This window comes from Petromyzon marinus, chromosome 1, assembly GCF_048934315.1.
Source record: "Petromyzon marinus isolate PM22_M1 ecotype Great Lakes invasive population chromosome 1, UKy_Petmar_22M1.pri1.0, whole genome shotgun sequence".
NCBI classification, from domain to species: domain Eukaryota; kingdom Metazoa; phylum Chordata; class Hyperoartia; order Petromyzontiformes; family Petromyzontidae; genus Petromyzon; species Petromyzon marinus.
The window spans coordinates 12,020,185-12,045,352 of NC_133667.1; the positions used below are offsets into that span (position 1 = coordinate 12,020,185).

The window sequence follows — 25,168 nt, forward strand, 5'->3', positions numbered from 1 at the left end:
TTTCCAAAGGGCTCGGGACCTTGTGCTGGGTGTCTCTATCGGGGGGGGGGGGGGGGACGATGCCACGCGTCGAAGCACGGAGCTGCCGAAACCTGCGCTCGAATCGTGCGTCAAGACATGACCCGGAGGGTCGAACAGACAGGACCTTCGAATATCTTTTGGCGAGCGACACATTAACCAGGGCGGCGTAGACGTTCACTACCTCGCCTGGTAGTCGTGCGATTGACCCCGAACCCGACGCAGTCTGTTCATATTCGGAGTCGGCGGTGTCTCTGTCGCCGTGGTTTCGTCTCTCGGGTGCGCCGGTTTTTACCCTCCACGGTTGGAATCGGCACCGCGCGACGATAAGCCACTTCCGTTGAGCGATCGTTTGTGATGGCCAGGCCGCTTCTGATTTAAAAAAAAACAAGCTACATAGCTCAGTGGGGCCCGAACTGGTAAAGGGGTCGTCCATAAATGACGTCACGCGAGCGATTTTGGACGAGTTTTGACTCCCCACCCCCCGCCTCCCCCTAGGCGCACGGCGTCACAAAAAGTCAGACCCCCCCCCTCAAATATGACGTCACAACGCTCTGCCCCCCCCCCCCAAATATAAAACATGCTTCAAATCGCTTTAAACTATTGTCATTGTAGTGCGTATTTAATGTGGCGCTGCACTCTGATGTTGTAGGAGAAAACGTTTATTAAAAAGTCTATTTAATTAAGTAGTATGTGTTGTCTATATTTATTTAAAGTTGCGCATTTTGATGTGACGTCACATTTCTCAAACCCCGCCCCCCACGCCCCATCGTCACACATCGTCACAAATGTCTGACCCCACCACCCCCCACCCCACTAGGTGCGTGACGTCATTCATGGACGGCCCCTAAAGTAAAAATAGCACAGTCCGTTCTCCTGTAACGCGGCGTGTTCATCTTCAGAACGCGAATTGGCTAGAACGCTACGAGTGCATCAGGGAACACGGCGATTTGAGAACGGCGATCGAGCGAACGTCACAGCGCGTGCAGGAACAAGCGCGCCCGTACGGCTGCCATCGGCGCAGCATCGCACGGGACATTGGGATGCTGCTGGATGCTTCCAGATTTCCACATTACGCGGTGTTCTTCAGGAACGCAACTACTGCCGCCGCTATAGGAGAAGCAGACCGTTAGTGACGTTTTTTTCTTGTTAATTCACCACAATCTCACCGCTGTCACTGCGAGAGGGCCCCGCGCGGTTACGGACGTGACAAGGGGAGGGGGTGGAGGGTGGAGAACCACGCTCGACACATTTTACCCTTCGAGTACGAGCATCTAAGATGCTCTGCGAATAAAAAAAAAATTCCGTATCGTTTGCGAGCCGTTTCTTGGGCGTGAGCAACCCCTCCCGCGTGAGCCACGGGCCGTTTAAGTTTTTTAAAAATCGAATTCTCGCGCCTTATCCACACGAGTGTGCCAGTGTGCAAGTGTGCAAGTGTGCCAGTGTGCCGAGTGCGGCGAGCTTGATGGCATCGGCCAGTTAAAAAAAAATATATATAACATTTGCAGTTTTTTTGCTTACGTTTTAAAATCAACGGAGTGCAGTTCCAATGGCTGCTGAATACACGGTCGCAACCCCAGCGGTGGTTCGATCGGCAGGTAGCACGTGGTGGGGAAAAGTGTGGTGGGTGCTTCGCGTCTCGCCCAAGACGTCCAACCCGCCCGCCGTGAAGGGGTAGCTTTAATCTCCTCCTCTAGAAGGGGAGACGGGGACTCTCTCGAGAGTTCTCGAGAGCCACCCCTTTCCACCAGCGGTGAATGTGAGCACCGTCACAGCGTGGCCCGCTCGCACCGTCTCAGCGTCACAACGTGGATTCCACATCCTCGACTCCCCTTTCCCGTGGGTGCTTTGCCAACAGGCACAACGCTTTCATTTTCGTTTACTTTTAATCATCAGCATCGTCAACTCGTTACAGCGGTTTGAGCAATTATTAACTTGGCGCGGCGGCTCAGCTTTGGGGCTCGTCGAATCGATCGCCACGGACGGCGCGCGCCGCGGACGCCAATTTTTTTAGCCGGGCCGGCTCTGCCTGCGACCGGCACAACACAATCCAACCGGTACACACACCTCCTGGACGAGGGTTGTGGCTACTTCAAAGTCACGTGGCCACCAGCCCCCCCACGCCCCCCCCAGGTACGATCAGTTAGTTCTCAGCCGGGCAAAGCGGACGGAGAATGTGAAGCCTCGGGCTATCGTGCGATATGCAGGCAAATGCTTGCGCGAGACGTTGGTGTGTATTTACATGTCGGTGTGTACCCTGCGTGGTGTGGTGAAGGGGTATATATGTGGACGGCTATACACGCCCATGTGGTTATATGTGTGTGTGTAGGCGTGTGCGTATTGCAACACAGGGCGCTGGCTGGGGAGTTGGAAGCAGTCGCCCTCCTGCAACAGCGGTGGGGGCAGGAGCGACGCTCACAACAACGAGCGGAGCGCCGGACGGCTAAAACGCAAAGTTGGCACAATAGGGGGGGGGGGGGCGGGGAGTACAAGTGATGCATCAGCCAGCCATCTCAGTCGGTCAACCCACGGCACCTGGGTCTGTCCCGTGGCCTCCTGCCAGCGGGCCTTCGACACTTCACTGGGCGTCAAAGTGCACCAAGCCTGGCACAAGCACCGTGGCCACTTAGTGGTGAACGGCGGTTATGTTATGTATTGCAACGTGCACGCGCGCGGCAGCATACAAGGGGGTGTACGTGTACACATTGTCAAACAGTATACATGTGCCTGTGGGTGCGTTCCCTTATTACATACGCGCGCGCATACCCGGTAGGTGTGGGTGTGAGAGCGATGCGCGAGTCAACCCATGGCACCCGGGTAAGGCCCCGTGACCTCCTGCCAGCGAGCGTTCGACACTTCAAGCGGCCTAAAAAAAAAGTGCACCTAGCCCGGCACAGGCGCCGTGTCGATACGGTTGTTGCTGTTGATGTGCGCGAGTACGGTCACACCGGGTGCAGCATTTGAAATCGTCTGGCATGCGTCATGGTTTTGGTCGCAGGTGCCGTAGCGATGTCACCGCCATTCAGCATTAAATTGTGGGCTGTATTCTGGTTGCCTAAGGTATGATGCATATATGGGTGTCGGCGTTGGTAATGGGGGTGTGTGCATTTGTATAAACACGTGTGGTGTGTATATAGGCAGCCGAATTGGGAGCGGTAGTGCAACGAGGGTTAGTGCTCCGTAATTACGAACCCGGCGACCCGAGTTCGATTCTCGCTCACGACCACCAACACCGGTGACGATTATTTGAACCCGTCCTGAGCCTCTCCTAGTTCGACTCGGTACCTGGTGCAATGTGTAAACATCGCCACTGGGGAAACAAAGGCGGCCGGGAGTGGCGTTGGCCACCCACCCCCTTGTGTGCCGTGCCGGCCTTCGTAGGTGCTCGCCAACAGCACCAACCAGCCTGTTAATGCAATACGGGGGGCTCTTTCTCTTTGTTATAGGCAAACGTGCTCTCCCCTGGGGGTGATTGGGATTCTGTCTGCATTGCGTCCCGAGCTCTGGAGTTCCCTGACCTTGGAGGTCAGAAAAGAGCAGTGAATGGAGACTATAATCCCAGCTGAAGACCCCACCGGCCGTTAAACCCAGTCTCTCTCTCGAGTTTTCGACCTGGTCTCTCTCACTCTCGTTCAGAAATGTCTCGAGTCCCTCTCTCCCCGGTTACTTCTCACCAATTTCCTTCCTCGCTTAAGGGCGCCTCATAAATCGCAATTGCCTCTTCTCCATTGTTGCCCATTCTCTTCCTCTTACCTCCCACCCCACCGCCTCTCCCGACGCTTCCCGTCCCTCCCCCGAAGCCTTTCGTCATCCCCCGAAGTTAACCCTCTAGCGCTGGTCACTGGAATACCTTGGAGCACCGCCTCTGCCATCTCAATCATTCTATTCTGTCGCCATTTTTTTAACTACAGGGACACCTCAACTTACGAACATTCGACTTACGAAATTTCAGAAATACGACCCAAAGCTGTCCATATGTCCTGTTGCCCGTTCGGACCGAGAGTCGTAAGTTAAATCGCCGTGCAATAGATGGCGGCGGTGGTGGCATCTACATCTTCGGAACGTGAAGAACCAGTGGCATCTACATCTGCAGAACGTGAAGAACCAGTGACATCTACATCTACAGAAGTGAAGAACCAGTGGCGTCTACATCTACAGAACGTGAAGAACCAGTGGCGTCTACATCTACAGAACGTGAAGAACTAGTGGCATCCACATCTACAGAACGTGAAGAACCAGTGGCATCCACATCTGCAGAACGTGAAGAACCAGTGGCATCTACATCTACAGAACGTGAAGAACCAGTGGCATCTACATCTACAGAACGTGAAGAACCAGTGGCACCTACATCTGCAGAACGTGAAGAACCAGTCGCATCTACATCTGCAGAACGTGAAGAACCAGTGGTATCTACATCTGCAGAACGTGAAGAATCAGTGCCATCTACAGAATATTATACAACTTTGAAAGCCATTCCCATGTATTTATTGTACACGCCATACGTGTTTAGAATCGACAGGAGTAAAGTTACGAACAAATCGACTTACCAACTGACCTCTGGAACCTAACTCGTTCGTAAATAGAGGAGTCCCCCGTATTGTCAAGCGCCCTGTGTTGGCGCTCTATAAATTTAATATCAGAATAAGATTACGTGGGGAGCGGTGGTGCAGTGGTGGGCGCACGTTGTTACGATCCCAGAGCCTTCGGTTTGATTCCCGGACGTGGATAACGCCGGTGATGATTTTGAACCATCACGAAACTTCCCCAAAGCTGCCCTGAATGAATGGGTAGCCGAGTACCACGGTAACAGCGGCATAGGCAGCGAAGTGCTGTGCGGCTGGCCAATGTGCCGAGCCTTAACAATAGCTGCTCGCTAATCTGCACTTGCCCCAGCAGTCCGTATGGCTGATGACAGGCTCCTTTGTCTTTGTTATAGGTCTACGTGTGTGCGCGTGCGGGCATGTGTGTGCGTGTGTGATTAGGCATGTAACAATGCAACCCATTCATGGATACAAAATATATAATATTTATACCTAAATTATTATAGATAAATGTATTTTATATAATTATTTCTGTAAATATATATTTATATATAAGGATATCGATATATAAGTATATAATTAACTATATAGTTGGGATCGTAGCACTGTGCGCACGCCACTGCACCCCCACATAATCTAAGATGAAGTATATATTTACATGTAAAATATATCATTAGTTTTACATTTAAATATATACGTTATTTAATTTTGATCGTAAATATATATTTAAAAAAAAAACGTTAAGCAAATAAATATCTTCACGATCGATCTTAAATTGCATCATGCAGACGATTGGACGGCGTAATGGGCCCAGCGACAGGGGAAATGCTCTCCGTACGTTCGACCCAAACTTCCTTCGCACCGCCGTACGCAGCCAACCGTGCCAATCGGAGGTGCGAATTCACGCGCCGCGAATCTCACGGCCGGGGGGGGGGGTGGTTGGGGGGGACGGGAGGGCGGGGAAGCGCCCAGCTCCGTTCACCGGCTCGGTGAAGTACGGCCAAGCAAACTGCCGCGGCGGGGGATGTGCCGCGAGAGAGGTCCCAAGTCACGCGGTGGGCGTACGGACGGGCGAGAGAGAGAGAGGGGACAAACGATAAAAAGGAAAGACGGTGAGAGAATCGAGACCAAAGCGAAACATCAATTAGAATCTGGAATTTGATCTCGAGTCTGCATCGTGACGATTCGTCGAACTTTCTGGGGGGGGGGGGGGATGAATCATCACATGCCTAGTGCGTGTGTGTGTGTGTACGTCGGAGCGTTAGTGTAGCGGTTAACGCGCTGCGCTACGAACCCGGCGGCCCGAGTTCGATTCCCGCTAGCGGCCAACACCAGTGACGGTTATCTGAACCAGTCCTGGGGCCTCCCTTAGGTCAACTCGGCCTCAAATGATTACCTGGTGCGGTGTGTAAACATCGCCAAATAGGGAGACAAAGGCGGTCGGCGGCGTGGCGCTGGCCACTCACCCCCTCGTGTGCCGTTACGGCCTTCCTAGGTGTTCGCTAACAGCGCTTGCCCCAACAGTCTGTTACGGCTATACGGAGGGGGATCCTTGCATTTGTCTTTGTGCGCGTGTATGGGTTTACATGTATGTGTGTGTATGGGTTTATACGTGAATGCGTACGTGTACGAGTGTGCATATGTGCATGAGTTTATACGTGAAAGCGTATGCGTGTGTACGTGTTTATACGTGAACGTGTACGCGTGTGCACGCTTGTGCACGCGTGTGCACGCTTGTCTATGCGTGTGCACGCTTGTGTACGCGTGAGTGCAGGCTCAGGCCCTCTCCGCGGCGTTGGTGTCAGAGCTCGTCGCGCCGCTTCGTGTCGCCCGTGAGTTTCTTCTCGGCCTCCGACATGGACGCCAGCACTAGGGGCGGGGAGGGAGTGAGGTGAGAGGGCGAGTGGGGTAAGGGCGAGTGTGAGAATGGGGTGTGTGGGTTAGTGTGTGTGTGTATGTGTGTAAGGGCGAGTGTGAGAGTGGGGTGTATGGGTTAGTGTGTGTGTAAGGGTGAGTGTGAGAGTGGGGTGTATGGGTTAGTGTGTGTGTAAGGGCGAGTGTGAGAGTGGTGTGTATGGGTTAGTGTGTGTATGTGTAAGGGCGAGTGTGAGAGTGGGGTGTATGGGTTGGTGTGTGTGTGTATGTGTGTAAGGGCGAGTGTGGGAGTGGTGTGTATGGGTTAGTGTGTGTATGTGTAAGGGCGAGTGTGAGAGTGGGGTGTATGGGTTAGTGTGTGTGTGTATGTGTGTAAGGGCGAGTGTGAGAGTGGGGTGTATGGGTTGGTGTGTGTGTATGTAAGGGCGAGTGTGAGAGTGGGGTGTATGGGTTAGTGTGTATGTGTGTAAGGGCGAGTGTGAGAGTGGGGTGTATGGGTTAGTGTGTATGTGTGTAAGGGCGAGTGTGAGAGTGGTATGTATGTGTTAGTGTGTGTGTGTAAGGGCGAGTGTGAGAGTGGGGTGTATGGGTTAGTGTGTGTGTGTAAGGGCGAGTGTGAGAGTGGGGTGTATGGGTTAGTGTGTGTGTGTATGTGTGTAAGGGCGAGTGTGAGAGTGGTATGTATGTGTTAGTGTGTGTGTGTAAGGGCGAGTGTGAGAGTGGGGTGTATGGGTTAGTGTGTGTGTGTAAGGGCGAGTGTGAGAGTGGGGTGTATGGGTTAGTGTGTGTGTGTGTAAGGGCGAGTGTGAGAGTGGGGTGTATGGGTTGGTGTGTGTGTGCATGTATGTAAGGGCGAGTGTGAGAGTGGGGTGTATGGGTTGGTGTGTGTGTGTGTATGTGTGTAAGGGCGAGTGTGAGAGTGGTGTGTATGGGTTGGTGTGTGTGTGTGTATGTGTGTAAGGGCGAGTGTGAGAGTGGGGTGTATGGGTTAGTGTGTGTGTGTATGTGTGTAAGGGCGAGTGTGAGAGTGGGGTGTATGGGTTAGTGTGTGTGTATGTGTGTAAGGGCGAGTGTGAGAGTGGGGTGTATGGGTTAGTGTGTGTGTGTATGTGTGTAAGGGCGAGTGTGAGAGTGGGGTGTATGGGTTGGTGTGTGTGTGTGTGTAAGGGCGAGTGTGAGAGTGGGGTGTATGGGTTGGTGTGTGTGTGTGTAAAACAGCCCCCTACCTCCTCGCGGTGCCGGATGGGCAACTCTGTCGAGGACAGTGCTGTGGGGGGAGATCCAAGTTTGATTGGCTCCTCCCCTCATGGCATATGTGTCCACCACAGGGGCTAAATGGGGGCTCTGGATGGGTGCGAGGGGCTGGTAACCCCTCCACCTTCAATTAATTACCACGAAACCACGAATTAAACTGAAATATGTAACTAATAAGCTTGTGCCGGAGGCCCCGGGGGGCCAGGCGTCTATGACGTCTCCTGGCCAAACCCCAATTGGCGGAGCCAGGAGATTGAATACCCACCCTCAGGGCTACTCCAGAAACAACGAAAAGCCACTACGGGTGGCCACGTGGAATGTTCGAACGCTCACTGCAGAGGAGAGGCTGCCACTCCTCTGTCGGGAGCTGGACCGGTACCGCCTGGATCTATGCGGCATTCAGGAGGTCCGGTGGACCGGCTCTGGCTCCTGCCACCATGAGGGGTGGACAGTCCTCTACTCGGGGCAGCAGACTGCCAAACAACAGGGTGTGGGTCTTCTTTTGAACAAAAGAATTAAGGGGGCGTGGGAGCGTGGCGGTGAGGTGTGAGAAGCTGTAAGCCCCAGGCTACTTTGGGCTCGCCTTCCCATCAACCGGAGGCGAGGAATGGTGGTCGTGGTTACTTATGCCCCCACCGAAGATGAACATCCGTGGAGGGATGCAGGCAAAGCCGATGAGTCAGATGCCTTCTATGACCTCCTGTCACAGGTGCTGGCTAAAGTGGCCCCTCGGGATAGAGTCATCATGTTGGGTGACTTCAATGCCCGAGTTGGTCATGATACTGGCACCTGGTCTGGAGTGATTGGAGGGCATGGGCCAGATCAGCTCAATAACAACGGTAGGAGGCTGCTAGATTTTTGTGCAGCCCATGGGCTTGTAATTACCAACACGCTGTTCCGGCATTGGCGCATCCACACAACATCATGGATGCATGCCGGGTCCAAGCAAGAACATCTGCTGGACTACATAGTGACGGACCAGCGAATGCGAGCCCATGTCCTTGACACCAGGACCTACCGTGGAGCTGATCTGCCCTCTGACCATCGACTAGTCATCTGTAAGATGCGCCTGCCATTCTTCCACTCCGGTGGTGGGTGTACACCCAGGACCCCATTCCAACATGAAGTGGCCTGGTCTCAGTTATCTGATGAAAGTTGCAAGCGAGAATTTCATCATCGCTTGCGGCTGGGATTGGCATCGTCCCCGACTCCTCCTGATGTCGAGGGTACATGGGCGAGGTTTAGGACTGTGACTCATGCAGCTGCAATGGCTGCTTTGGGTACGCGGTCCAGACCTCCCCAGAGACCCTGGCTGACAGAGGAGGTGTTCAGGATGGTTGAGAAAAAGCGACAGGCCCACTGTCATCGGCTACAGAATCCCACGTCAGAGAATGAGGAGGCTTACTGCAGCCTTCGCTCGGAGGTTCGGAGAGCCGTGAGGCGCTGCAAGGATGGGTGGTGGTCGCGGGTTGCTGAGGAGATGGAGTCTGCCTCAGTGGCCCGTGATCACAAATCTCTATTTAACTCCATCAAAAAAGTAACCTGCAGCGCCACACCTATTACCATCATTAGGGGAAAAAACGGTGATCCAATCTCCGACCCCCAGGAACAGGTTCACAGATTTGCTGAGCATTTCTGTGAGGTCCTGGGGGAGGGAAAATCCCTCAGCCAGGAAAACATCGTGGCACAAAGTGAGGATGACCCTGCTGAGGCTGCGGTGCCTCAAATATTGGAAGAAGTCACCCCCTGTGAGTGGCTGGCTGAGGTGCCATCTGCTGAGGAAGTATTGAAGGCGATCCGGAGTCTGAGACCAGGAAAGGCAGCGGGCAGAGATGATCTCCCAAGCGAAATGCTGAGGGAGGGTGGCGTTTGTGCACAGACTGCCCTATATGACATCATAACAACAGTCTGGACCACTGGACGGGTTCCGCAGGATTGGAAGGATGCCCTGGTGGTCCCCCTCTTTAAGAAGGGGGACCGCACAGACTGTAACAACTACAGGGGCATCTCACTCCTCAGTGTGCCGGGAAAGGTCCTGGCAAGGATTATTCAGCATCGCCTTGCCAGGCACGCTGAGGAGAGGCTTGCGGAGCCCCAATGCGGTTTCAGGAAAGGGCGGTCCTGCACAGATGCCATATTTTCTGTCCGTCTGCTACAGCAGAGGTGTAGGGAATTCCAACAAGACCTACATCTCTGCTTTATTGACCTGGTCAAGGCCTATGATACCATCAGTAGGCCTGGGCTCTGGGTCGTTCTTCGTGCTTTTGAAGTACCTGACCCTCTGCTCACGATCATTAAGGACCTTCATGATGGTGAGCGGGCCCGGGTAAAACTACGTGGCCGGGAGTCAGAGCCATTCCCTGTACACCTTGGGGTGCGACAGGGATGTCCTCTGGCTCCCACATTATTTAACATCTATTTTGACCACGTAGTTCGTGAAGCCTTCAATAGCTGTACCGGGGGAATCTCCATATGGTACAGATATAATGGGAGGCTAATCGATGCCCGGGTGTGGTCAAGGGATGGCTCCATATTGCTCAACCACGTTATGTATGCTGATGATTTGGTAATAGCTGCTCAGTCAGAGGAGGAGTTGGAGACGCTGCTGCTGAGACTGGAGCGTGCCACTAAGAGGTGGGGCCTTACCATCAGCCCCACCAAAACTAAGCACCTGCCTGGGTATTTTGTACCATCAGACACTCCACCCCCACAACTCCCAATCGGTGATGGGGCAGTTGTGGAGAGAGTGGAGAGTTTCCCATACCTGGGCAGTGTGCTTATGACTGGCTCCAGTTTAACAGCAGAGGTCTCACTCCGAATCAGTCGAGCGGCAATATCTTTTCATCGGTTGCGTAACGCTGTGTGGAAGCTACCTGGTCTGTCGCTCCGCACTAAGCTTCAGGTCTTCTCGGCCACGGTCATTACCTACCCTTCTCTACGCTTGCGAAACGTGGACCCCCCTAATGGAACATCTTCGCCGGTTAGAAACATTTAGGCTGGCCTGCCTACGATCCATCCTGGGTTTAACCAGACTGGATTGTGTGAGGAGCTCACAAATCCTTGAAAGATCTGGGCAGGGTCCCATCGGTGAGCTCCTCCGGCAGGCAAGGCTGCGATGGCTGGGTCATGTAGCCCGCATGCCCAGCCACCGCATGCCGAAACAGCTTTTGTTTGGCCGGATTGAGGGGGCTAAGCGGGCGCGGCACGGGCTAGAGAAGAGATGGAGTGATGTGGTACAGGAGGACGTGGAGCTGAGTGGACTTGCCGATGACTGGTAACAGCGGTGTCAAGATCGGCCTCTGTGGAGGAGGCTCGTGAAGGATGCTACTGGGCAGTTGGAGGCAGTCGCCCTACAACAACAACGGAGGGCGGAGGAGCGACGCTCAGAACAACGAGCGGAGCGCCGGGTGGCTAAAGCACAGCAGGTTGGCACAGTAGGGGGCACAGGTGGTGCATCAGCCAGTCATCTCAGTCAGTCGACCCGTGGCACCTGGGTCTGCCCCGTGACCTCCTGCCAGCGGGCGTTCGACACTTCACGTGGCCTCAGGGTGCACATAGCCTGGCACAAGCGTCGTGGTGACGTCACCGCCACTTAGTGGCGAATGGCGGTTGTTGTTGTTGTGTGTGTGTCTGTCTGTGTATATGCGGAGCAGTCGTGTTACGATTAGCGCGGCTGCGCGACAAACCCGGCGACCCGAGTTCGATTTTCCGCTCACGGCCACCACCAGTGACGAATATCTAAACCGGTCCCGGGTCTCCCCTAGGTCGACTCAGCCTCAAATGAGTAGCTGGTGCGGTGTGTAAAAACATAGCCATTGGGGAGACCAAGGCGGCCAGTAGTGGTGCTGGTCACCCACCCCCTCTCGTGTGCCGTGCCGACCTTCATAGGTGCTACTTGTTAACACCACTTGCCCCAACAGTCTGTTCGGACTATACGGGGGATCTTTGTCATTGTGTGGGAGCAGTAGTGTGGCGATTAGCGCGCCTCCGCTACGAACCCGGTGACCCCAGTTCGATTCCCGCTCACTGCCACCAACACCAGTCTGCTAAGGCTATAAGGGGGGTGGTGGATCTTTATCTACGTGTGTGTATGTGTAGGGGTTAGTGTGTGTGTGTGTGTGTTTGGAGCGCAGCAAGGCGAATTCACAGCTGCCAGGTGCACAGCGCCCGCTCACCCTGGCTGGGCGAGCTGTAGAAGTACTTGTACTTGGGGTTGCCGTCCTCGTTAATAATCTCCGGATGCACCTTCCCGTCCATGTCTGTGACGGCACCACGACAAAGCACGCACGCAGAGAGAGAGACAGAGACGCAAACGGGCTCAGCCTGATCGGCCACACGGCAGCCAAGAGGCGTGGGATGCTGTGTGTATGCACAGGGACTCACTCCACTTATGAACGAGTTAGGTTCCAGAGGTTTGTCCGTAAAGTCGATTGGTTCGTAAGTCCAACTTTATTCCTGTCGATTCCAAACGCGTCGTAACGGCATGTACACGAACACACGGGGAACGGCTTTAAAAGTTGTACACTCTCCTGTAGATGCCGCTGGTTCTGCACGTTCTTCATATGTAGATGCCACCACCGTCATCTATTGAGTGCTGGTTAAACTTACGAATCTCAGTCCGAACAGGCAACTGGACATACGGACCAGGTTTGTTCGTACCAATAAAAGTTCGTAAGTCGAACGTTCGTTAGTCGAAGATTCCTAATATCGGAAGAGCGTTCCAGAAGGCCGCAAAAGCGCATCTGAAAGCGCGCGACGCGGTGTGCGAGAATCCTGGGTGATAATCGAGGCCAGCCATCCCACCTGCCAACCAATCTTTATTTTACGTCCCAATATTGCCCTCAATAAAGTAGACATCAGTGTACATTAACAGAAGAACAGGAACGTTACATGGCCGGTGCAGGAGCTTTGGAACCCGGAGCTTTGGACGGCGTCGCGGTGGCTAGGAGATGTTAACTACCTCGCCCGGTATGCAGGAGGTCGTGGGTTCTATTCCGACCCTGACGATGCCTGCTGCTGTATATTTTGGGTTTGCGTGTATTTCTCTCCATGGTCGCATGGGTTTTTCTCTTGGTCTTACGGTTTTTCCCCCCACATTTTAGAGTCAACATGCATTTAGAGCAACTGGCTGCTGATATAAATTTCCACGCTCTAAGCCACTTTATTGGGCTATCATTTGTGGCCATATTTATATTTTACCGAGTAAGTGGGCCTTACCTGGTCAAATATAAATAGGTTAGTAGTTCGCATGCATCCATGTAAAGTTACTAATCGGAGGTACGGGGGAAAACCGACAAACTAAAAATAACAATTTGTTTACGAGTGATCTGGCAGTTCATAGCGAGTGACGGGAGTAGTTTATGCGATTCAGCAGTTTCCGTAAGAGAGTGATGGGAATAGTTCATGAGTGATGGGAGTAAGCCTGCGATTGAACCGGCTCGTCAAGTGCAGTCGTGTCATGGTCCCCCTAGCCCAGTCGCACGTGCAATGGGGATGTGCGTTACGTGAAAAAATGTGCTTCTGCGCTTAAATGTGGCCAAATGCTCGGTTTGCGAATTCCAACTGTTGGCTTAGATCAGTGGTTCCTAACCCTTGCGGACACACACACACACACCTCCCCGGGGGTGCGAGATGCCCTTTCTGGGGGTGTGCGAGACATGGCCAGATTTTTTCAGAAGGTAAATCATCGAAAATACAAATTAAGCACGGGCACTTAAGCGACAACTACTTTGTGCCATCAAGCCCCGATGTATTTATTTACATGCTTCTTTTTCAACGATTGCGAATCAAAGGGGTGCAAGGCTGCGGTGGAGGTTAAGAACCACTGCCTGAAACAAACATTATTTCGTCCCTCGGCAGCGTCGGTGGGTATGTGCCGCCCTCTGCTGGGTTATAATCCACTCTGCCTCTCCCGTACGAAACAGGGGTAAAGCTCAGCGTATCTGTACGGCGAGTCCTCGTTTCACGCGCTCGTAGTAGCGTGAATGCGTTGACGGAAAGTGGCGCGTCGAGCGATAAACGCGTTCGCCGCAAGCAAAATTCCCCCCCCCCCCCCCAAAAAAGAATGTAATCGCGACAAAGTTTGTCATTTTGATTTAAAGCTTTTGTGACTGCAGGGATTCATATTATTGGTTCCTTCGGTTAAGTCAGAGAGTGATGGGAGATATAAAACAATAAAAATGATCACGACGTTTCGACTGCAACACAAGCAATCATCATCATCATCAGGTGTGAAAACCACAGCAAGAAAATGTTCTTGCTGTGGTGAGAATTTTATTGTTTTATATTTTTTATTATTTTATGAGTTTCCCTTCTACGTGACTTTACCGAAAGAACCAAGAATACAAAGTTTTGTAATAGCGAGAAAGTTTGTACGCTGAACTTCTTTAGCACCGTACGTAGCCAACAGCACTAATTGGATGTGCGGGGAAGGACGACAAACTCACCACAAAAAAACAGTTCTAAAGAAATGAGTTTGTCAATCGAGATGACGATTTTAAAGTGCACAGCTCCGATAGCTTCCTAATATCGGAAGGAAGAGCGTTCCAGAAGGCCGCGGAAGCGCATCTGAAAGCGCGCGATGCGGTGACGGTCTTTGTTCGATGGCCGAGCCAAAAGCCGCTGCTGCGAGGGTGATCGGAGTTCGTGTGATGGTGGTTTATGCTCCTTGATCAGATCAGCCAAGGCATTGTGGTTTATTTGTGGCAAACACTTTGTGTGTAAAAGTTTGGCACGGCTCCTTTTCCTGCTCGTCTGTGGCGTTACAAATTGAGATGGTCATCGTTGTCCCTTTAACCTCTTGATATTCGTTCAATTCAGCTTCTTTCAGCCGTGAGAATCAACAACCAATGAACGTGTAAAGGTCGATAAATGTGACGAGCGCGCTTTATCGGGGCATGAAAAAAAGTATCTCTCTCCGTGGCAGGAGGTGCTACAACATCGCTCTCTGGGAGAGTTACACGTGACAAATTTCGACTCGTGTAATGATTTTTTTTTTACTTTACACGGGATATATTTCCACGTGACGATAAGCCACTTTGTTGCCGCTATCATGTGATAACCAGCTCGCTTCTGAAAAAGAGCGACATAGCAGCTCAGTGGGGCCTTATCTGATAAATAATAATAAAAAATATTAGTTTGTTAGTTTAGACAGATAGTACGAATGAGAAAGGCGAATGCAAACAAGCCAGGACAAGTCAGGAGATTCACTCCCTAACCATCTGTGGGGGAGCACATACAATAAGATAACACAACACATACAACAATATACATACAACATCTACAATGACATCTAGTTTGTTAGTTTAGACGGGTAGTACGAACGAGACAAACGAATGCAAACAAGATGGAACATACAAGATTCACTCCGTGACCATCTGCGGTGGAGCACATACAATAAATAGAATAACAATATATACAATAATATCTATCACATACAATAACATCTATCACATAAAATAACATTTATCACATACAATAACATCTATCAAATATGAAATGTGAATTGTTATAATCACAGTCAGGCTATCTTAAACTATCATAAACCACGTGTGTGTGTTTGTGGGTTATCAACTTATTTTTTTCTCCCGAGACACCCAATCATTGTCAGCTTCAACACGAGCAGTGGGTGCGGGTGGCTGGGGGAAGAGTGGGGTGGCGACGGGCGACGTCTCACCGAGGAAGAGGATTCGGGGGATGTAGCCGCCGTCCGGACTGAACTCCGGTGCCTCCGGCTCGTCCTCATCCTGCATGGACGACGCACGGGTAGGTCGGTTGCGGGGTTGGGGCAGCAAAGAAGCAGCGTCAGTCAACAAGCGGAGCGTCGGGCGGCCAGAGCACAGCAAGTTGGCATAGTAGGGGGCACAGGTGGTGCATTGGCCAGTCATCAGTCGGTCAACCTATGGCACCTGGGTGTGTTCCGTGACCTCCTGCCAGCGGGTGTTCCACACTTCACGTGGCCTTAAAGTGCACATAGCCTGGCACAAGCACCGCGAAGACATCAGCGCCACTTCGTGGTGAATGGTGGTTCTTGTTGTTGTTAGTCGTTGTGTGCCGTGCCGGCCTTCATAGGTGCTGATCGCTAACAGCACTTGCCCTAACATTTTGTTCAGCTATACGGGGGATCTTTGTCCTTTGTCTTTGCCCTCCAGCAACAATGGAGGGCAGAAGAGCGATGCTCACAACAACGAGCGGAGCGCTGGGCTGCTACAACGCACAACTGGTGCATCTGCCAGTCATCTCAGTCGGTCAACACATGGCACCTAGATCTGTCCCGTGACCTCATACCACGTGGCCTTAAAGTGCACATAGCCCGGCATAAGCGCCGTGGTGAAGTAACCGCCACTAAGTGGCGAATGACGGTTGTTGTGGTTATTGTCGGTGTCAAGATCGGCCTCTGTGGAGGAGGCTCGTGAGGGGCACTACTGGGCGGTTGAACGCAGTCACCCCACAACAACGGTGGAGGAGCAGAGGAGCGACACTCACAAAGTGGTACTCATTTGATCTATCCCGGAGGGTTATCCTTGACACAGCGCTGGTCCCAGCCACCCACCGACCGCTGCGCCGCTCACCTCCACGTTCACCATCACAAAGTTGTGGCTCAGCTCGGCGATCTCTTTCGACAGCGCAAACTTCGGCTTCAGAGCTGCACACAGCAGAGGTGGCATCGTCGTCATCATCGCTGTCGTGATTGACATCGTCGTCAATAATATTGGCAAAATCATTGTAAGAGATTGTCGTTGTCAGACCGAATTGTAGATATGTACGTTGAACTCCATTCGTAGCGTGCATAGCCAACCGTGCTCATCGGAGGTGCGGGGGAAAGACAACAAACTAAACGCATAAAGCAGTTCTAAATAATTGGCACTTCCAGCATTAAATATATTCATTGCCATTATCTTCATCGTCATGAATTATCATCGGCACCAACGTCATAATTATCATCATCATAAAACACCATCGACATTTATCTCCATCGGCATCATTGGCATCGTCATTATCGCCGTCGTATTAATCACCATCATCGACATTATTAGCTGGATCACAGGGGTGATGCTTCAGATAATCGTCACCAGTGTTAGAGGCTTGAGCGGAAATCACACTCAGGTCGCCGGGTTCGTAGTGCAGCGAGCCAATCGGTTACACTACCGCTCCCCTATAGATTGATGCGTCGTGCGTAACGCTTGGGTGTGTGCGTAGTGTAGCGGGTAGCGCGCTGCGCTACGAACCTGGCGACCCGGGTTCGATTCCCGCTCGCGGCCAACGCCGGTGACGATTATCTGAACCAGTCCTGGGCCTCGCCTAGGTCGACTCAGCCTCGAATGAGTACCTGGTGCGGTTTGTAAACATCGCCACTGGGGAGACAAAGGCGGCCGGGCATGGTGCTGGCCACCCACCCCCTCGTGTGCCGTGTCGGCCTTCATAGGTGCTCGCTATAACAGCACTTGCTCCTACAGTCTGTTAAGGCTACACGGGGGATCTTTGTCTTTGTGCGTGCACGTGACATTAGTCTGTACATAGACTATACTAATTTCTAATTGCCATTGTGACTTCCGGCACAGTAAAAAAAACACACACACAACAGCTTTCAGGCATGCAGGAATACAGGACAGGCCACCACTAGCTGTCTCTGGGGGAGGGGTGGGGAGAGGGGGGAACAGACCCGGCTAAAACAAATACGTGGATAATGCAAACCATATGTAAATGAGGCGAAACCAGCGGTCGGAAACCAAAATAACAAGAGGGGCCATTTTTTTTTCGAATTCGGTAACACAAAAAAAACCCGTCAATATTTCAAGAGCCGCAATGCACTGTGATGGTGAATACTTAGACGGTGGTGGGTCCTTAATAAATAAACGTCACGAAGCAGTCCCCCTGAGGTGCCGCACGCGGCTCTAAGAGCCGCAGTGGTTTTGCCGACCCCTGGGCTATACACACCCAAATGATCGTTTCCCTATGCAAAACACAGGGGGTGAATACAAAGGACGTCTGATCTGGTTTCACTGCTTCTTCAAGCCACAGGGGACTCCTCCACTTACGAGCTATCAGAGATACGACCCAAAGCCGTCCGGTTGCCCGTTCGGACCGAGAGTCGTAAGTTCAACCGCCGCGCAATATATGCCGGTGGTTGTTCGGCGTCATTACCCAGCATTCCCGGCATTTCTGCCTGGGCCCCCGCCGTCGTCTGTTGTTGCCGTAGCTGTCGCTGTGCGGTTCACTGCGACGTTCTCTCTGTGCCTTTCACGAACATCATCAACCCCCCCCCCCCCCCCCATCGTGTCTCAGAAGCGTAAGAGTGGTGATGGTGTTGAGGGTGGTAAGAAGAAGAGGCGCACTCTCAGTGTGGAAACTAAAGTGGACATTATAAAGCGTTGTGAACGAGTGGCATCTACACCTACAGGATATGATACAACTTGAAAGACATTCCCCGTGTTTGGTGTACACGCCGTACAACATGTTTGGAATCGACGGGAGTAAAGTTGGATTAACGAGCAAATCGACTTGCGAACAGACCTCTGGAACATAACTCGTTCGTAAGTAGAGGAGTCCCTGTAATAGGATTACTTGCGGAGGTTTTACGGCCACGTGGGCAGAGCCACTGAACCTTCGAGGAGTTAAGGAGGGGCAACTAATAATCAAGACAGCACGCACGTAAATAATGTCAGCTGCTGCAGCGCGCAGTTTTCTCTCTCCATCAAAGAGAGAAATACGTAGAGGAATGCAGAACTTGGGCAAATTGTTGGCACCGGCTCATCGCGTGGCTGCCTTGTTGCTGGTCTGTGGTTCCTCCTCACGTCCCTGAGTCTACAAACATAAAAAATGTTTTGCTTTACCATGTAAGGCCCGACTGAGCTCTTTTTCAGAAGCGACCTGTCTATCACAAATTACAGCTCAACTAAGTGGCTTATCACGTGGAAATCTAGAGCAGCCAAATACTCTAAACGCATGCTTCTAAACGTGGAGGGATAAACCGGAGGACCCGGGAGAAAAATCCACGCGACCACGGGGAGAACACGCAAACTCCAAATATACAGCAGGTGTCGGGGTCGGGGTCAAACCCACGACCTCCTGCACACCAGACGACGGAGTTAACCTCTCGTCAGCGAGGCGCCCCAACGTCGGTGAATGGCAAGGCGTGCGGGTTACCTTTGCACGCACCACACCAGGACTTGTGCACGATGAGCATTATGGGCAGTCCGCTGTCAGAGAGAAGGGGTAGGGGGGGGGCGCATTTTACACTGTTGCATACGAAACATCGTACGTCATCATTCGCCCGTCCCCTTCAACTTCTGGATGGTGGTGTCTCTTTGAGCGATATATATGCCGGGCGGTGGTGGCTATGCACGTGGCCTTTAATCCGTCACTGTGGAGGCGAGGGTTGGTGTATCACGCGAATGCTGCAAAACATCCTTCCAGTTAAGTATCGAAGTAAATGAATGTATAAATGCGCAACTCTTATCACCTAGGTGATCAGAAGTGTGCACTATTCATACATCATAAGCTCCATTAAACTGGTTAAAGGTCTACTGAACTGGTTAAATGTCTGTAAAGAGTCTCAAACATAATGCAGCGGAAGAGTTCCACGCCGATAGATCGCTGAGTAGGTGAGTGGGTGGGTGAGTGGCTGAGTGGGTGGGTGGCTGAGTGGGTGGGTGGCTGAGTGTGTGGGTGGGTGGCTGAGTGAATGGGTGGGTGGCTGAGTGGGGGGGTGGATGACTGAATGAGTGGGTGAGTGAGTGGGTGGGTGAGTGGGTGGATGAGTGGATAAGTGGGTGGGTGAGTGGGTGGGTGGCTGAGTGAGTGGGTGGATGACTGGATGAGTGGGTGGGTGAGTGGATGTACTAGCACACACACCACGTGTCCATCAGACAGAGTGGAACAGATTGGTGTAGACACTTGTACACAAAAGGGCACACAACTCCTAAATCAACCCTTTGTTTTATTGCTAGCCAGTGGAAGTAATCATGAATGCTCGGTGTGTGTACGTATGTGCTCAGCTGCTCTCGCCAGGAGAAGGCGTTATAGCAAGTGTGGTCTAATATCAGCCGTTTCATTCTCATGGGATAGTGTGTTGCCCCCCTAGCACGTGTGGGTTTTCTCCGGGTGCTCTGGTTTCTTCACCACATGCATAAACACTCAATGAGTTATTATTCTTAGTTTTTTCGGTAAAGTCACGTTGAAGGGAAACAACAAAATAATAAAATATATATAAAACAATAAAAAATTCTCACGACGTTTCGACCATACTGCAGTCACGAAAGCTTTAAATCAAAATTTAAAACTCAATTAGTTCTCTGAAAATAAACTCTTTATATAAAAAAGCCCCAATACAGGACTTTCCTATAAAAAAATAGTAATTGGACTGAGTATGTGTATATGTTGAACTTCTTTCACACCGTACGTAGCCAACCATGCTAAACGGAGGTGCAGGGGAAGGACGAAATTATTCTTATAGCTATTCATTCATTGATTAGCTATTCATATAGCTAATCATTCATTTATCAATTACATGTATGTGCTGAGCTGCATGAGTATATAAGTACAGGTTCCATTGCGAGTGTAAATACAGCCTGCATGTATGTTGAACTTTTTTTGCACCGTGCGTAGCCAACCGTGCTATGTATGCATCTATGTTGAACTTCTCACGCACCCAACCATGCTATGCTATGTATGTACCGCTGGGAACTAAACACGCGTGACGGTGAATACGAAACACCCTCGGTGTGTTCGTGCGTTTCACCTGGCCTTCGCCTCCTTTAGCGCGTCATCGTACGGCCGCCAGTTAATGTGCTCTCCAAATCCTGCGGCGACAGCAACATCAGCGTCAACGTCAGCACATGGGTCCATCCGGTGAGCCGGGGGGGGGGGGGGTAACACTTACAGGTGCCTTCGTCTGCCTCTCTTGAGCCTCAGAAAACGAAAAAAAAAACTGAATCCTAAGATGCGCAATAGTGCCACGGTCTTCCCGATTGAAAGTTTGACAATGTAGGATACTAAGAATCCTTAAGGTGGCTTATTGTGATTCCGATCGTCAAGGCATTATTAATCAAATAAAGTGTTCACTCGTTATGCACGAGAGATAAAGTGATGAGATAATTTTCACGTATTTAATAGCATATTTAGGTATTCGTATACGGTAATAGGTTTTCTTAGGCCAAAATCTATCTTGTACATTGACGATGAATCTTAAAGGTGCCTTAGTCTGGCTCTCTGAACCTTGTTAATTAACAGTGAATCCTAAAGGTGCCTTAGTTTGGCTCCTCTGAGCCTCAAACATTAAACAATGGTGTCAGTCTGGCATTATTAACAACTCAGCCCTATGATTCCTAAGGAGGCTTACCTGTCAACCCCTTATCAGTGCCTACCTTTTTACAGACCAATTAAGACCTAATTGGTCACCCCGTGCCCTTATAAATCTAAACGTTCACGCTACAAAGTGCCATCACAAGGGAGAAACACAAACAAATGGACAAAAAAAAATTGCCCGTATTGAAACGTCTGTACGACGTATGGACCGGAAAACTCAATTTCCCTGCACATGAATATGGGGTAAACCGTATGGGTTGACAGGTAGGCTTTCGTTTGGCTTGGACGTGTCTCAAACATTAACAATGGAGCCTAAGGAATTACAAAGGTGCACTTGGTCTGGCTCACCCGGCGCTGATTCACAACCCTTCTGAACCGACAGATCTGCTGGAGAACACTGACTCACTTTCTGTGTCGTGTCAAAACAGGTTGATCGAGAAGCCACGTGTACAATTGACATTCTTTTGCACATCATAACTGCCAACTTTGTGCGTATGTTGAACTTCTTGAGCGCCCTACGTAGCCAACCGTGGTGATCGGGAGGTGCGGCAAAGGACAAAAGGGCACTCGCCACTACACACTACTCGCGCCTACACACTCACTACTATACTACATTCACTACTACACTACACTCACTACTACACTACACTCGCCACTACACATTCACCACTACACACTCACTACTACACTACATTTACTACTAGACACTCGCCACTACACACTACTCGCTCCAACACACTCACGACTATACTACACTCACTACTACACTACACTCGCCACTACTATCCTTAAATGAGTACCTGGTGCGGTTTGTAAACATCGCCACTGGGGAGACAAAGGCGGCCGGGCATGGTGCTGGCCACCCATCCCCTCGTGTGCCGTGTCGGCCTTCATAGGCGCTCGGAGAAAAATCCACGTGAACACGGGGAGAGACAGAGACACCGCAAACTCCAAATATACCGCAGCAGGCGTCGTCAGGTTCTGGATCGAACCCACGACCTCCTGTACACCAGGCGAGGTTGTTAACATCTCCTAGCCACTGTGATGATGATGAGAGAGATAGACACCGCAAACTCCAAATATACCGCAGCAGGCGTCGTCAGGTTCTGGATCGAACCCACGACCTCCTGTACACGAGGCGAGGTTGTTAACATCTCCTAGCCACTGTGATGATGATGAGAGAGACAGACACCGCAAACTCCAAATATACCGCAGCAGGCGTCGTCAGGTTCGGGATCGAACCCACGACCTCCTGTACACCAGGCGAGGTTGTTAACATCTCCTAGCCACCGTGATGATGATGAGAGAGAGAGAGACAAGCAAACTCCAAATATACAGCAGCAGCAGGCGTCAGGGTCGGGATCGAACCCACGACCTCCTGTACACCAGGCGAAGTTGTTAACATCTCCTAGCCACTGTGATGATGATGAGAGAGATAGACACCGCAAACTCCAAATATACCGCAGCAGGCGTCGTCAGGTTCGGGATCGAACCCACGACCTCCTGTACACCAGGCGAGGTTGTTAACATCTCCTAGCCACCGTGGCACTCGCCACTGTCGCGGAACGCTTCTCGCTCGTTAAGCGAGGTGGCGCCTGCAACTTTCCCATTAACACGCGTCGCCTGTCGATCTCTCCCGAGGGGCTCTCTCTGTAGAGCTGCCTCTGAGGCCGTGGTTTTTTTACCAGGGGGTGCACGCATCACAGTTGCGAGATGTTGACTACCTCGCCTGGTATACAGGAGGTGTCGTGGGTTCGATCCCGACCCTGACGACGCCTGCTGCTGTATATTTGGCGTTTGCGGTGTCTCTCCATCATCATCATAATCATCACAGTTGCGAGATGTTAACTACCTCGCCTGGTACGCAGGAGGTCGTGGGTTCGATCCCGACCCTGACGACGCCTGCCTGCTGCTGCTGCTGTATATTTAGAGTGTGTGGTGTTTCTCTCATCATCACCATCACAGTTGCGAGATGTTGACTACCTCGCCTGGTACACAGGAGGTGTCGTGGGTTCGATCCCGACCCTGACGACGCCTGCCTGCTGCTGCTGTATATTTAGAGTGTGTGGTGTCTCTCTCTCATCATCACCATCACAGTTGCGAGATGTTGACTACCTCGCCTGGATTACAGGAGGTCGTGGGTTCGTTCCCGATCTCGACCCTGACGACGCCTGCTGCTGTATATTGGGAGTTTGAGGTGTCTCTCTCTCATCATCACCATCACAGTTGCGAGATGTTGACTACCTCGCCTGGTACACAGGAGGTGTCTCTCTATCATCATATTTGCGAGATGTTAACTACCTCGCCTGGTACGCAGGAGGTCGTGGGTTCGATCCTGACCCTGACGACGCCTGCCTGCTGCTGTTGTATATTTAGAGTGTGTGGTGTCTCTCTCATCATCATCATCATCACAGTTGCGAGATGTTGACTACCTCGCCTGGTACACAGGAGGTGTCTCTCTATCATCATAATCATCATAGTTGCGAGATGTTGACTACCTCGCCTGGTACACAGGAGGTGTCTCTCTATCATCATCATCATAGTTGCTAGATGTTAACTACCTCGCCTGGTACACAGGAGGTCGTGGGTTCGATCCCGACCCTGACGACAACTGCCTGCTGCTGCTGTATATTTAGAGTGGTGTTTCTCTCTATCATCACCATCACAGTTGCGAGATGTTGACTACCTCGCCTGGTACACAGGAGGTGTCTCTATCATCATCACCATCACAGTTGCGAGATGTTGACTACCTCGCCTGGTACACAGGAGGTGTCTCTCTATCATAATCACCATCACAGTTGCGAGATGTTGACTAACTCGCCTGGTACACAGGAGGTGTCTCTCTATCATCACCATCACAGTTGCGAGATGTCGACTACCTCGCCTGGTACACAGGAGGTGTCTCTCTATCATCATCACAATCACAGTTGCGAGATGTTGACTACCTCGCTTGGTACACAGGAGGTGTCTCTCTATCATCATCACCATCACAGTTGCGAGATGTTGACTAACTCGCCTGGTACACAGGAGGTGTCTCTCTATCATCACCATCACAGTTGCGAGATGTTGACTACCTCGCCTGGTACACAGGAGGTGTCTCTCTCCCCGTGTTCGCGTGGAGTTTTCTCCGGGGTCACCCCCCCCCCCACAAGCCCCTCCAAATTTACAATCAACATCACGCGTTTAATAGTTATTTGACGAACTGCTATACATTTTCCACATCATGATGATGATGATAAAAGCGCACACTTTCTTGAGCCGATCATTTGCGCTGGCCTTACGCCCGGTTCAAAATAAAACGTGGACATTACCTCAGAAAATCGAAGAATAGGAAAAGGGATCAGTGGGACAATGTAAATGTGTTTGCAAGGCGCACGCGTGGGGGAGTTGAGAGCCGTAAAACGTACACATTGGCGCAAGAAACCCTTTAGCCGTAACTTTAACATTAAGTATTTTTTTTTAGCATTCAATGAGATAAAATCTGCTCAATTTTTTGATGTTTGATGTTCGGCCGTCTCTCTCTCTCTCTGTGTGTTATCTACGAGTCCGCAATGAAGAAATCAACTTTATTTTTTTTGTTTGACCAAAGGTCCCATTGACGAGCGACATATACAATTAAACGAGACCGGGTAGGCCTTCTCGCGGAGCCTTACGGCTTTCCTAGCCGCGCTGCCGGCTTCGGCTCTCCAACCCCCCCCAACCTCCCCACCACCCCCCACCCGGCTTCGTGGTTTTTTCACCTCGCACTCACCGCGGCCCCGGTTCCCTTCCTGCACGTCGGTCGCAGATCCCCACGGGAGAAGCAACATCGTCGGCACCACAAGCAACAGCAGCAGCAGCATCTTTATTGTTTACGAGGCGCGTCGAGGCGTTCCTCCGTTTGCTCTTCGATTTTAAAAAAACTTCGCCTGAGCAAGAGCGGAAGCGGCGTTTTAAGGGCACGAAATGTCGCGATCCCATTGGTCGCTTCGCAGTTTCATCGCCATCGAATTTTGCATAGACATCGCAAAAAAATGTCAACTCCCTAATATCAGTGGTCCTTACATAATCACGGATCAATGCAGAACTTATTGGTCACCTCCTTGCCCATTGTGAATCGCAACGTTCATCCTAATCACAACTACACCATACACTGCATTGTACACTACACTACATTGTACACTACACTAGATTAT

The 25,168-nt window shown here is 51.3% G+C and overlaps 1 protein-coding gene across 1 annotated transcript; it reads right to left on the reverse strand.

The window, feature by feature from the left end:
* Positions 1-1,885: 1,885 nt before the first annotated feature.
* On the reverse strand, positions 1,886-24,935 carry LOC116943204 (thioredoxin domain-containing protein 12-like). The gene is made up of 7 exons (XM_032955869.2): positions 24,745-24,935; positions 20,428-20,488; positions 18,834-18,886; positions 16,259-16,332; positions 15,364-15,433; positions 11,864-11,947; positions 1,886-6,428 (listed from the first exon to the last, which is right to left on the reverse strand). Exons 1-7 carry the CDS (start codon positions 24,833-24,835, stop codon positions 6,361-6,363), a joined length of 501 nt encoding a protein of 166 aa, XP_032811760.1. The 5' UTR covers positions 24,836-24,935; the 3' UTR covers positions 1,886-6,360.
* Positions 24,936-25,168: the final 233 nt, after the last annotated feature.